The sequence below is a fragment of the Lissotriton vulgaris genome, chromosome 6 (assembly GCF_964263255.1).
Source record: "Lissotriton vulgaris chromosome 6, aLisVul1.2, whole genome shotgun sequence".
Classification (NCBI taxonomy): domain Eukaryota; kingdom Metazoa; phylum Chordata; class Amphibia; order Caudata; family Salamandridae; genus Lissotriton; species Lissotriton vulgaris.
The window spans coordinates 218,781,280-218,794,584 of NC_141694.1; the positions used below are offsets into that span (position 1 = coordinate 218,781,280).

At 43.5% G+C, this 13,305-nt stretch overlaps 1 protein-coding gene across 1 annotated transcript in view; it reads left to right on the forward strand.

The window, feature by feature from the left end:
• LOC147707043 (large ribosomal subunit protein bL19m-like) overlaps positions 1–13,305 on the forward strand; it is a 65,442-nt gene that overhangs the window by 24,744 nt on the left and 27,393 nt on the right. Inside the window, exon 3 of the mRNA XM_086926253.1 lies at positions 963–1,081. Within this exon, the coding sequence (XP_086782379.1) occupies positions 963–1,081 (119 nt within the window). The remainder of the gene's footprint in view (positions 1–962; positions 1,082–13,305) is intronic.

Sequence of the window (13,305 nt, forward strand, 5' to 3'; positions counted from 1 at the left end):
CATCAAACTCCTTTCCTTTCTGTGATTCTTATTCATCTCGGAGCATTTAGTTATTTCTCGAACCTCCTTGCCTATTTCTTCCCCACAGTCTAATGCCTCTTTCCAACACACCCTGGTCCAGTTTCACAATGTGCATTGCTGGAGATATTTTTGCACCTGTCTGATTGCAGCAGATGAAACGTTAATGGTGGGCATTTAACACAATACCCTGCTGATAATTTCTTCATTCAAATGGACCGAGCAGTCTGATGGTGTCCTGGCTGCGGATGTTCTGAAAATCCCCGGATATCGAGAGCTTGTCAGCCATATCGGCGGGTGCTGGTCAAGATTGGAGTGAGATTGTACCTATAATGCAGCATTTTGTCTCGTCTTCCGAAGCTGATGGCAAAAAGTCACTGCTTAGGGCAACAACATGCTCCACCAATCATGAATATTTCAAGTCTGGATCTCGACTACAGGAGTGGGTTAGGAAGGTGAGACTAAATCAGGACAGTACTCTGTTCAGAAGACAGTCTCCAAATCATTGTGCTTTAAGAAGACCACAACACCCTTTGGAATAAAATGTGCCTTTTATCTCTTTAAAGCTGGTAAATATATTTAGCAGGCTGTGGGAAATTTCCTTATATGGGTTTTGTGCAGAGCACACTTCACCTGTTCCTTTCATCATTTCTGTCCCGTTATCCAGACCTTTGTCTGCTGGTTGTGGGTACTCTCACTGGAAACCTTCTGTAAAGCCATATCTAGCCCATACTTCTTTCAGCTCTTTGGTTACCAAGTTATCTCCTAAAAATGCCATGTTTCTAACCAGCTGTGTTTCATAACGATGTTTTTCTCATGTTATGGATGAAGAGCAAGCAAAGATGTGCCATATACCCATAAAAAGTCATCTGGGAACCAAAGAGTGCTATTATTTTAATGTTATGATACTTCTGAGTTTGGAACTTTGTTTTGTCATTCTACAGGTACCTGAGCCCGGAGTTTATCCCACCCAGATCAAGAAAAGACCCTTTCAAATACTATGCTGAACGGAAAGATATGATAGAGAGACGGAAAGTGCTTAACATTCCAGAGTTCTACCCAGGTTGGCTTAACACATTCTTCATTCATTCTCTATACTGTCATATTGGTTTATCTCCTGAGCCTATAGCCTATGAAATATCAGGGCGAGTATGAAACATCCCTTAACAATCTACCAACATAGGGCATAGTCTAAAATGGAGGAGAAGCACCAGCATGTTAATTTATTTGCATTGACAGACCGGACTCCTGTAGGCTATAATGGTGACTTTCAGATTCCTTTTACAAAAATATATTTTTATTGATTTCAATCAGAAGTATGCAGGCAGTTTTTTAATGTGACCGTGTGGTCTGTTTTTTAGTGTTGAGAAACATATAATAATGAATTTTCTAATTTAATCTGGCATTGGCTTTTGGTTAGTCTAATTTTTAAACCGACTCCACGTTTAACTGTGTCTCCTGGCTTGTTTATTCTTGCAAGGCTCATTTCATCATATTTGGCGTCTGAAAGGACGGAAGAGTAAAAGAAACTGGAATATAAGAGGGAAAACATGAAAGAAATTTGTTTGTGATTATTTGTAACTTTACTTTTATTTGAAGCATCTACTAGTACAATACCTAAATTATACATTATATGAATCATATAACAAAGGGAGTATGGGGAAATGTTATTTTTTTCTCTAAAGGTAGTAGAAGTTAAAATGATTTATGCTGGTTTTGATAATTATAGAAATATGTCTAATCTCGTCCATAGTTCAGTGCATTGCAGATGTTTAAAGTGAGATTGTACTCTCCATAAAGTGTCACATTTTAGCAAATCTAAGATCAACAGGCGTATTGAAAGATCCTCCCACTTTTTCCATCTACAAAATATTGATTACAATGCTATAGTCATTATAAAGTTATGTAATAGCAGATTTTATTTTCTACCTGGAGTTAAGTGGGGGCCCAATTCGAACCATTTTGATTGCAGTACAATTCCTTGTTGAAAAATGTTTGCTAAGTCCGTCTTAATTTTTCCCGAAAAGGACAATCTTCACTCTTTCACATATCATTTGAAGCACAGTTCAAGGTTGATCTTTGCAATGCCAGCATTTATGTGATTCTCGTAACCCATCTTTGTGATGTTTATAAGTGTTCCAAATAAATCTATATTAGCACGTATTTTGATGGGGAAACCATGGCGGATACCTTGGCCCTAAATCGGGATTGTAATATAACTTACAATACTTTCCCAGTAATTGTTGTTTCACTCCCAAACGCCTGGAAAGAGGCAACCACTATATCCATATTTAAAAAGGGGAATCCAAATCATCCTTCCTATTACCGATCCATATCTTCACTTGATACCGCCTCTAAAATATTGGGTCACTTTTTACTGCTGTCTAGACTGGAGAAATGGGCAGAAGATAATATAATTTTGGGCGTTCAGTTTAGTTTTTGTTGGGGTTGGCGAAGAGCAAGCACTGTCTTAATCTATCTTCGATTTTAGGGATGTATGTGAAAGCTGAAGGGTGTCATTCAGATGGCCTTTATTTACCTCTCCTGTGCTTTTGACTCTGTAAACCATGTAAAACTATGGGACCTGCTAAGATCCATAAGAGTTGAACAAGCGCTGGTTGATCTTCTTTGTCAACTGCACTGGGACACCTTTGTAAAGGTGCTTTACTCCCAAGATGGAAACCGTACCATAATCATTACATTGTGTAGGGGTCAGGCAAGGATGTATCTGGGCCTCTTTCCTCTTATTTCTTTATGTAAATGGCCTGGATGACTATTTAAGATGAACTGTAGTTTGAAAATGCCCCAGATTGGGGAGCTAGGTATGCCAGTCCTCTTATATGCGGACAGTGCTTTTCTTGCTACTTCCACCTGGAAATCCCTTCCCCTTTCAATTCGGCTCACCCCGGATTATTCCACCTTCCGTAAACTGCTGAAGACTCACTTGTTCCATCTTGCCTACGATTAGCCTCTGTTACCCTGCCCCGTCTCCTCCACTTGTATCTGAGCGCCATGAAACCAATTGGTGTCCGTGCGCAGTACAAGCACTTTTAACATAACATAACATAACAGTGCTGTCCTCATTGCAAGAACATCAAATGGGCTACACATTTTGTTAGATTAGCTTGTCTCCATTATGAACTTGCTTCAGCTAAAGGTAAATATGTTCAAGTCTTGCACCTTGGTAGCAAGACATAGAAAACCTAAGGTTAAAATACACCCGAAAGGGTCCTCATTGATAAATAAAGTGGTCTTATCTACTTAACGTCAGGTCTGTTCAGTTTCAGAGAGCTGTCTATGCATTCTTTCGATTTGCATCAAGACTCCGACATAAACTTGTAAAGGAACTTCTTCACATTTATATGGTAAAATGCTCTGCAATGGCCTTATATGAAACTGGTGTTTGGGGGAGTCATACTAACTCCCTCTTACTTCAGAGAGTTGAAGATAGCTTTCTACGTAAGTTGTTTGCAGTACCAAGGTCTACAACTAACATAATCTGTCACACTGAAGCAGGGATAAACTACCTGGAGGATTTGATTGGGTTGGCCCCTATCTAATTGTAGCATAAAATCTGTCATCAGCCGGAGCCTGGATTGTCAGAATCCCTTTTAATTGATTGCATGGGTCTTGATAATGTACTCCGAATCCTGTGGTTTTTATATTTGAAACCTACTCGTCCTGACATGGGCGTCCCCCAGTATTTGTGATAACGCCTGGGTCTTGGGATAGTTTCTAAAGATACCATTAACAAGCATTAGCATAGCCAATAGGTCTCGCTTTTGGGACCTTATAAGTGATTAGCCATGCAGCACATAGTTGTTTAACTTTAGAACTACAACTACCAACATGCAAAATGCACACTAATTACTAATGAATCGAACCCACTGAAAGCAGAGGACCCAAGTTCTCCATTCAATGCTTTACAGATGTTCCCAAGCTCAGCTGCTGGCTTGAAGTGGGTTAATGGGCGCCGCTGCGCGCATCTGCTTGAGGAGTGGGCTGCATCCTATCTCCGTAAACCAGCAAATCGCTGCTTCACTAGCATTTTATCTGGTAGAGCTTCATATGTTCAGTACCATGAAGATGGTTAATATATTTGTCAAGTGTCTCATCAAAGCATTGGATGGCCCAGTAAGGCATCTGCATTTACGAGTTTTGTTCCAGCTAGGGAATGCATCATTAAATAAATAAATAAACTTTCCCAGCTATGGCTGGGCGTCTACAAATTAAGAATGATGGTCATTTATTTGGCCTGCACTAACTGGTTGGACTGAAAGCTGTGGAACCGTGAGACCTGATTTCTGCCCTTGTGTTCTCTCTAGAACCGGCATCACACATGTCAAAGTTGGAAGCACATATTCTCAAAACGAGAGTATAGCACTATACAGAACCTTGCTTTTAAGCACTGCATCAAACTAAACGTTCATTTTCACAGGCTCGTGCTAAGTGACATTTTCACGGCTGTTTTAACTCTTCTCCCAATCTACATTTTTTTCTCATGCAGTTCATCAATTCAAACCTTTTTACTCACATCTCTTTGGCTTCCAATGACTGGCTGTTCCTTGCCAAACTCACAACACAAAATACATCCTGTCACCGGCAGGTGCTGGCTTTTAAGTTATATTATCCTTGCCCAGTTTATTAGATAATTTCCCCGGCTAACATTTTCCTGGCAGAGCTCTCTGTAACAGCCAGGAACATATTATCCCAATTGATTTCCTCAGTTTACTCTACTTGAGTAAACTATAATTTCGTCGCAAAACAGCTCAAACATACGCGGCCTCCCACGTGTATTTTTCCAGGCAAAAATTCACATTTACGCATTTGCGCCATAAATTCACTTTTTTAGTTGATTTTTCCAAGCCTGTATCACCAAGTTTCAGACGTGTGTGTTTTTGAGCAAGGGAGCTAACCTCTGCCTGCTTTTATCAAAAGGAGGAGCCCTCGGGCACTCTGCGCCTCAAAGCACGGAGGACTGAGCGCTTTACAAATACCCACCTCGGGCACTCCCGGTTTTACAAGAGATAAGCACCGCATGCTATGGGAAATATCCCTCTTCTCCGCTGATGCTAAGTGGTTTGAGGGAAGGAGTTGTGGGGGCAGGTTGGAGTTAGGGAGAAGAGGGAGATAAGAGATTGTAAGGAAAGGAGATGAACCGAAGAGACAAAGAGTGTGGACAATGCAAAGACAATGGAAGGATGGAGGGAAAAAGATGCCAGATGAGAGAATGTCAGATAGATATGGGAGAAGTGACAGAGACCGGGGAGGAGGGGCCAATAAAAAAAGGAGACAGCAGATGGACAAGAGGCACCTGGTCAGAGTGGGAGAAAGAAAGAAAACGATAGAGGGTGGAGGAGAAAGAGCGGACTAAGAAGTAACAAGTGGGATAGACCGAGAGAGGTGGCAATGCGGAGTGATGGGGAGGAGAGGCCGACAGAGCAGAATCCAAAGAGAAAGGGAAGAGAGAGAGTGAGAGAGAGGTGCCTCGGTGGGAAGAATAGAGTGACCGAAGCACAGTGGTGGGAGGGAGCGTTAGCAGTGAAGTAGCAGATGAGACAACAGTCTAGAAAGAGAGAGCAAAGAAGGGGGGGACAGGAGAATCAGGTGGAAGAGAGGTACCAGGGGAAACGAAGAGAGAGGGAGGAAGTGACAATGTCAGAGGAGAGAGTGGGATACACGGAAATACAGAAGTAGCAGGAGGGGGCGAGAGAAAGGAAGACACTGCGGAGAGCGGTGGACAGGATGAGAGAGGGGCAAAAGGACAGGGGGAGGGCAAAGCCACGGAGATATCAAGGAAGAGCACAATATGGGGAGATTGGGAAGACATTGACGGAGAATAAGTCCGAAGAAAAAGGGAGCAACGCAGGTGAAATATGTGAGACACACGGATGAGAAGTACCGGAGCAGGCAAAATGAAAGAGGCAGGAAGAGACAACGACGGCGAGAGATGGGCGGACATCAGTACGAGAAGAGAGATGAATATACAGAACTAGCAGGAAGGACAGGCAGAAGAGAGGACGCGAAGGAGTGAAACCAAGATAGAGAGAGCACGGACAGAGGAGCAGCACAGAGATAAAGAGATGCCGAGAGCAATGAAGGTGTCCAAGGGAGAGAAGAAAGAGAGGGGAGAATTGGCGAGATGGACAAACGCAGAGGAAGGAGATACAAGTGGAAGACAAATGCCAGAGGAGAGAATGAGTGAGACATGCAAATAAAGCACTGCAAATGGACTAGAATGAAAGAGGAGAAACTAGGGAAGAGAAAAGAGAGCAATGCCAAGAGGACTGGGGGGCAGCGGAAGGAAGTGTCAAAGATGAATAAGTGAGAGCCAAAGGAAAATACAGAAGCAGGAGAGGGGCAGAAAGAAAGAGCGACTAATGAGGACTTAGAGGGAATGGGTAAGAGAGACCGGAAGCAGGGGAACAAACCAGCATTGGCGGCGTGGCTGTGAAAGTAACGCAGAAGCAAAAGTCTGGCTCTGTGGTGGGGGAGGGGCAGAGAGAGGCGCTTGGGAGTGCAAGCGAGAAAGTGATTTGCGCGCTGTAAGCCTTAATGGGCCATGACAAAAAGACACACGCCAGCAAAAGCGTGTGGTAGCACTTTGAAAACCTACTTACTAAATGTCTCGTAGAGCAGCGCAATCACTGGCTCAGGTGAGACCTAAAAACACATATTTAACATACAAGGCTAGGAGGTGTAATTTAAAGTAATAATCATTGACGACTGTGGTTGCGCTTTCAGCCCTATGTGTTTCATTAGGGCCAGAACCATATTTGACTTTAATCTAACATTTTCAAAACAGATTTTATTTTACTCGTTTTAGACTTAGTACTGTGCATTTTATATTGCTTTCCCAAACCATAGCAGGTGGTTTGATTTTCTACCTTTATGCCATTGCGATCTACACCAACCTCAAAAAACAAGCCCCTTTTTTATTTTGCACAATTAGTAGCGTTCCTCCTAGAGATGTTTTTTTTTTATCCCATTACCTGTGGGGTTCCTCAGGGCTCCTCTCTTTCCCCGCTCCTTTTTAATCTCTATCTTCTTCCTTTAATTTGTTCTCTGAGGCAAAGGAAGGTTAACATTTTTAACTACGCAGATGACCTTCAACTGGTGTTCAACATTAATTCATCTGCCTTGTCTGAGTCAACGATGGTCTTCATTAGCGACTGGATGAACAACAACCAGTTGAAGCTGAACCCGGAGAAAACGGAGCTGATTCTCACAGGTGGACCAGCAAATCCCTAGCATTTCCACTTCTGGCCCGCGAAATTGGGCAAACCACCTGTGCCAGCACCCTCTTGTATAAGCTTGGGGATCATCATAAGTAATGATCTGTCCATGAAAGCCCAGATCAGCTCAGTTGTTTCTGCCGATTTCTTTCAGCTGCGTAGAATAAAGAAGATTATTAGATTTTTGAGCAGGGAAGCTATGATCCTGGTCACTCTACCCCTAGTGATCTCTCGCTTGGATTACGCCAACTCATTGTATGCTGGCATCCTGGCATACCAACTGAAGTGCCTCCAGCTTGTTCAGAACCAGGTGGCGAGGCTGATCTTTCATCAGCCTAAATGGCATCATGTTAGCCCATTAATGAAAAGCCTTTACTGGCTTCCAGTGAGCAAGCGCTGCGTGTTTAAGATGGGCTTCACCATCTTCAAAGCACTACATTGTAACGGCCCGGCTTTCATCTCGGTTCGCTTACGCTGCTGCATTTTCACTCGAGACCTAAGATCTTCCCACCTGTATTTATTGGAAGTACCATCAGCCAAACGGAAGAAGTATGGTGGATTAAGGTTCTGTCTTAGCACCACAATTGTGGAACTCTCTCACGGATGTGCTAAGGTCTCTTACCTCTTTAGTCCAGTTCAGGAAACAGCTAAGGACCTTGCTTTTCATTCAAGCATATACTGATTAAGTGCTCTCCCTGTCCACTGCCTTAATCTCCACTTCAGCGCCATGAAACCGTTGGCGTACATGTGCTTATTAAGTGCTTTTAACATAACATAACATAACATCTGCATGCTGCTAACATTAGACCACACCATGCTGCCTTGGCATATTCACAGAAACTACTTGGACCCGATATATGCTATGCTGTTTAAAAAAAATTCACGAATGCCTTTATCAAAAAGATTCAGAAAAGGGGGTGGTGATGGACAGAGTATCTGAATTAAACAGAACACTCATACCCAGTCAACAGATCAGGTCTTGATCCATCACCGTTTTTTAGGTCACTGCACCATCCCAGCTCAGAACCTGGCTATATGCAAATTAGTCTGTCCCTGGCCCAGTGCATCATGGGAACATGGCAGACCAAACTACCAAGCCAATTCTTATACTGGGAAGGAAACAAGCTTCCGGGGACCGGTTTCTGGCATTACAGCCGTCTTCGGCCCGGCTTGCTTGAATCCTGATGGTGCAATGAGCAAGGGACTCACATCTGAGTATACCCTTCCACGCTTATGGTGGACAAAACGATTCAGAAAAGGGGGTGGTGATGGACAGAGTATCTGAATTAAACAGTACACTCATGCCCAGTCAACAGATCAGGGCTTGATCCATCACCGTTTTTTAGCTCACTGCATTATCCCAGCTCAGAACCTGGCTATATGCAAATTAGCCTGTCCCTGGCCCAGTGCATCATGGGAACAGGGCAGACCAAACTACCAAGCCAATTCTTATACTGGGAAGGAAACATGCTTCCGGGGACCGGTTTCTGGCATTACAGCCGTCTTCGGCCCGGCTTGCTTGAATCCTTATGGTGCAATGAGCAAGGGACTCACATCTGAGTATACCCTACCACAACATGAGTCCCTTGCTCACTGCACCACCAGGATTCAAGCAAGCCAGGCCTACGACGGCTGAAATGCCAGAAACCGGTCCCCGGATGCTTGTCTCCTTTCCAGTGAAGAATTGGCTTGGTAGTTTGGTCTGCCCTGTTCCCATGAGGCACGGGGTCAGACTAATTTGCATATAGCCAGGTTCTGAACTGGGGTGATGCAGTGAGCTAAATAACGGTGATGGATTAAGCCCTGATCTCTTGACTGGTTAAGAGTGGTCTGCTTAATTCAGACACTCTGTTCATCACCACCCCCTTTTCTGAATCGTTTATCAAAAAGAAGCACTATGGAACCGCTGCAATGCTGTACTTTTATGTCTGTTTTATTTTTCATGTCTGTTTAATTTTTTTGTAGTGTATTTGTCTATATTTTTGTATCTAATTCAATTGTAATTTGATTTTATGTCCTTAAGCCAAAGAAAGTTTTTTTCCCAATTCTACTTGCCCGTCATATCCGTTCCAGTGCATTAAGTCTCTAGCATGGTCAACATTCAGTTTGATCCCCGACTCAGTAGGTAATTCTATTAAAATGTTATAGATGGGGAAGCATGATGTCCTCTTTTCGCTGACATTTTAAATTGTTGTAGAAATGTTGGTAGTATGTATAAGATCTGGACCTTTGAAAAGGCACTTTTCTGCGTCTGAAAATTATAAAAATCCAAATTGGATAAATTGAATCTCCATTATATGTGGGTAAACGATGAAAGAGAAGAAGTCTCCTATTAAGTGGATATCTTTCCATATCCAATGTCCTGATCTTCTTGTTTTGCCACCTACCTTTATTTTCTTACTATCCTATATAGGAGCAAACTATGTCTGCCCCAAATGTGGTTATGATCACTTATCTGTAGATGTGTCTGGAATGATTTCAGAGCTAAAATGGCCATTTTAGAAGTGTTCTGTCCAATCTAAACACCCTCAAAGGAAGAGTTGTTTTTGAAGGCTTCAAGAGTAGCTTAATGGCTTGAAGAAATAGAAGGGAAGAAAATGGACAGTCGTGTCTAGCTCCATGTTTCAAGAGAATATATTTAAAGATAGCCCTTTCATCCTAATGTTCACTCTCAGGCTCAGAGAGTGCTATGGCTGCTCTAAATCAAGCATTCCCTAATCCGTTTTTCCACATTGTTGCTTGTAAAAAAAGGCCTATGCAAAAGAAATAATTGATGGAAGGAATGCTGGACAATGCAAACATTCACCCCAGTCACAAGGATCTGGGTTTAATCAATCATTCCTTTACTCACCACAACACCCCAGTTTGGACCCAGCCATGGTGAGCAAAAAAACGATGGATTTGGGCCCAGATCTGTATGACATTGTTCTGCATTTTGTCCATCAATTGTTGTTTTTGCGTTTGTCACCCCGAGTGGGATGAGTACGCCCAGACGTGGGCCCTGTGCTCTCCATGCCACTGGAGTCAAGCTATCCTAGCTGATGAGGGTGAAACCCCGAAACTGGCCGTAGGATGCTTGTTTCCAGTCCGTGGAGGACCTGGCCTGGCAGTTCAGGCTGGACTGTTCCCATGAGGCACAGGGTCAAGACTGATTTGCATGTGCCTGGGTTCAAAGTTGAATGGCATGGTGAGCAGAAAAACGATGGATTTAGACCCAGATCTCTGTACTGGGTTGAATGTATTGCACTGTTCTGCATTCTGTCCATCAATTGGCCTTTTTTTTGCACAAAAAGAACATCACATTCTATGGAACACCTTCTCAGCATCTTGTGCGATTGCTGCTGTTGAAGTTAAGCCTTTGCACGCTTGCTGTGTATTATGTATAAACAGTTTTTTGTCACTTAATAGTCTTCCCTTCATAAAGTACATTTGTACTTTCAATATTGGTAGGACTGGGAATAGCCTCTTAGCCAGAATTTCAGCATATATTTTACATTCCTAACTAAAGGATATAGGTCTGTAGCCAGTTGAATGTGAAGGGTCCCATCTTATGGAATTAATATTATGGATGCTTTAGTATAAGCATCTCAAGTTACACTGGTATTGTAAAAGTTGATAAATAACTTGACAAGATACAGTGTCATAGAATCGTTAAACATTTTATAAAATATATTTGGCTGTTCACATCCTGGCCTAGGGCCTTACCCAGTGGAACAAATGAATTATTCATATACCAGGCCTTCATTTGTTCTGACTACATTTATATGTGTGATACTGTTCTTCGGTTAAAGATAATCAGCGAACATTCTACCTGGTTTATATCTTCCAATAAAAGCACAAGGGACTTCTTTGCAACAGCAAACAGGTGTGGACCAGTCCATTAAACACTTCTCACAGACAAACGTACCTTTGAGAGATGTTTTGTTGGGGCAAATCGAGTGATCAATGTTGGAGGGACCCAGTGACTCTCTCGCTCATCCCGGTTCCGACAGTGGTTGGCATCTCTAATTGGCCTACTTCATATTTATTGTCATGTTACTAGACACATTATTGAACTTGTACCTTTTGAGTTCAAACAGCGGATTCATATTAGTGAACTTGTAGTGTGAAGGTTAAACAGAAAGCACCATCTTGAAACAATGTGCAATAGTTAATATGGGCACCTAATACAGATACGGTCTCTGTGTTGGCTACTATTAGTCCCCCACTTGCCATGAATAAAACAATTAACTGTGAGAAGAACACTTTGGATTCATTCCGTTTGTTCTTTCATGTTATTTTTGATGTTATTTGGGCATTATTTCTCTTAATGGCACTGTAGTACACAAGTATAGGACATTACTTAAACATCAATATAAGACATGTTATCAACTTTAATATACACCGAAATAGTTGCACTATTATGAAAAAGTTCTGATCACCAAACTTAAACCATAATTTCTCATTAAATTATAATAAGTGAAACATTATTTCTCATTAAGTTACTGGAAGCTTTATGTTACTATAAGAATAGTTCATGAGCTCCCATTATGACCACACGACTGACCCTGCAGCCGTCCCACCCTCAGGCAACTCTAGCCAGCAAACTATATCCTCCTGAACCCCAGTCACGACTAAAGAAACCACATCGACCATGAAAGGCATCCACTCGGGGGCTCACACAGACCCTGCCTAAAACAGAGCCGCCACCACCATTGCACCATCAACACCACCTTCGAGACCGGCACCTTCCCCGAGGTCTGGAAATGCGCAGAAGTCAGGCCCCTGCTCAAGAAGCCCTCGGCAGACCCTACTGACCTCAATATTTACCAGCTCATATCGCTCCTCCCCTTTCCGGCGAAAGTCACGGAGAAGACCTTCAACACAGAACTGACAAGGTTCATCGCAGACAACGCTGTACTCGACCCTTCTCAATCGGGATTCCGCAGCAACCACAGCACCAAGACCGCCCTACTCGCCGCCACAGACGACATCCGCACCCTCCTCGACCAAGACCACACCATAGCCCTGATTCTACTCGACCTGTCAGCAGCATTCAACTGGATCCAATCATTCCTCAACGGACAAAGACATAGGATCAGACTGCCACCCTTCCTCTCTGAACCCACGGAAATCAACTGCTTAGTCCCACAGGGATCATCGCTCAGCCCAACCCTCTTCAACATCTACATGGCCCCCCTTGCCGCCATCGTCCGACAGCACGGCCTCGGCATAGTAACCTACACAGACGACACCCAGCTCATCCTCTCCCTCACTAAGGACCCCACCACCACCAGACTCTACTTCCAGGAAGGAAAGCAAGATGTTGCAGCCTGGATGAGCAACTGCTGCCTAAAAATCAACTTGGAGAAAACTGAAGTCCTCGGAACCACACCATCGACAAGGAACAACATTTGGTGGCCCACCGCCCTCGGCAGCCCCCAACCCCCACAGACTACGCCAGAAACCTTGTCATCGTACTCGACTCCTCCCTCTCCATGAACCAACAGGTCAACGCTGTTGCCTCCAGCCGTTGTAAACACTCCACATCCTCCGTAAGACTTTCAAATGGATCTCCCCCGAATCAAGGAAGACCGTCACCCACGTGCTCCTCACCAGCAGATTAGGCTACTGAAACTCCCTCTTCGCCGACATAAACAAGTCTTTACTCCGCAATCTCCAGATGATACAGAACACTGCTGTCAGACTCGTCCTCGGTATCCCTTAACACGAGCACCAACCCCTATGGAATCTCCACTTGCTCCCCATCTTATTTATTTATTTTTGGATTTATAGAGCGCATAGCTGCCACTGCTACGAGGCATCCCAGCGCTATCAGAAACCCCAAGGCCCAGAGTCAGTTAGTGAATGGCGACAGAGATGCTACTTACAGGGAAAAAGCCAGGTTTTTAAGGTCTTACGAAATGCCAAATGATTCCATATTACTCTCGTGGAGAAAGGGAGAGAGTTCCAGAGTTTTGCGGAACACTGACCAAAGCAAGATCAGCAGAACGCAGCGGACGGCCCGGCTCATAGTACTCCAACAGATGGAGTAGCCCCGGTGGGGCCTGTC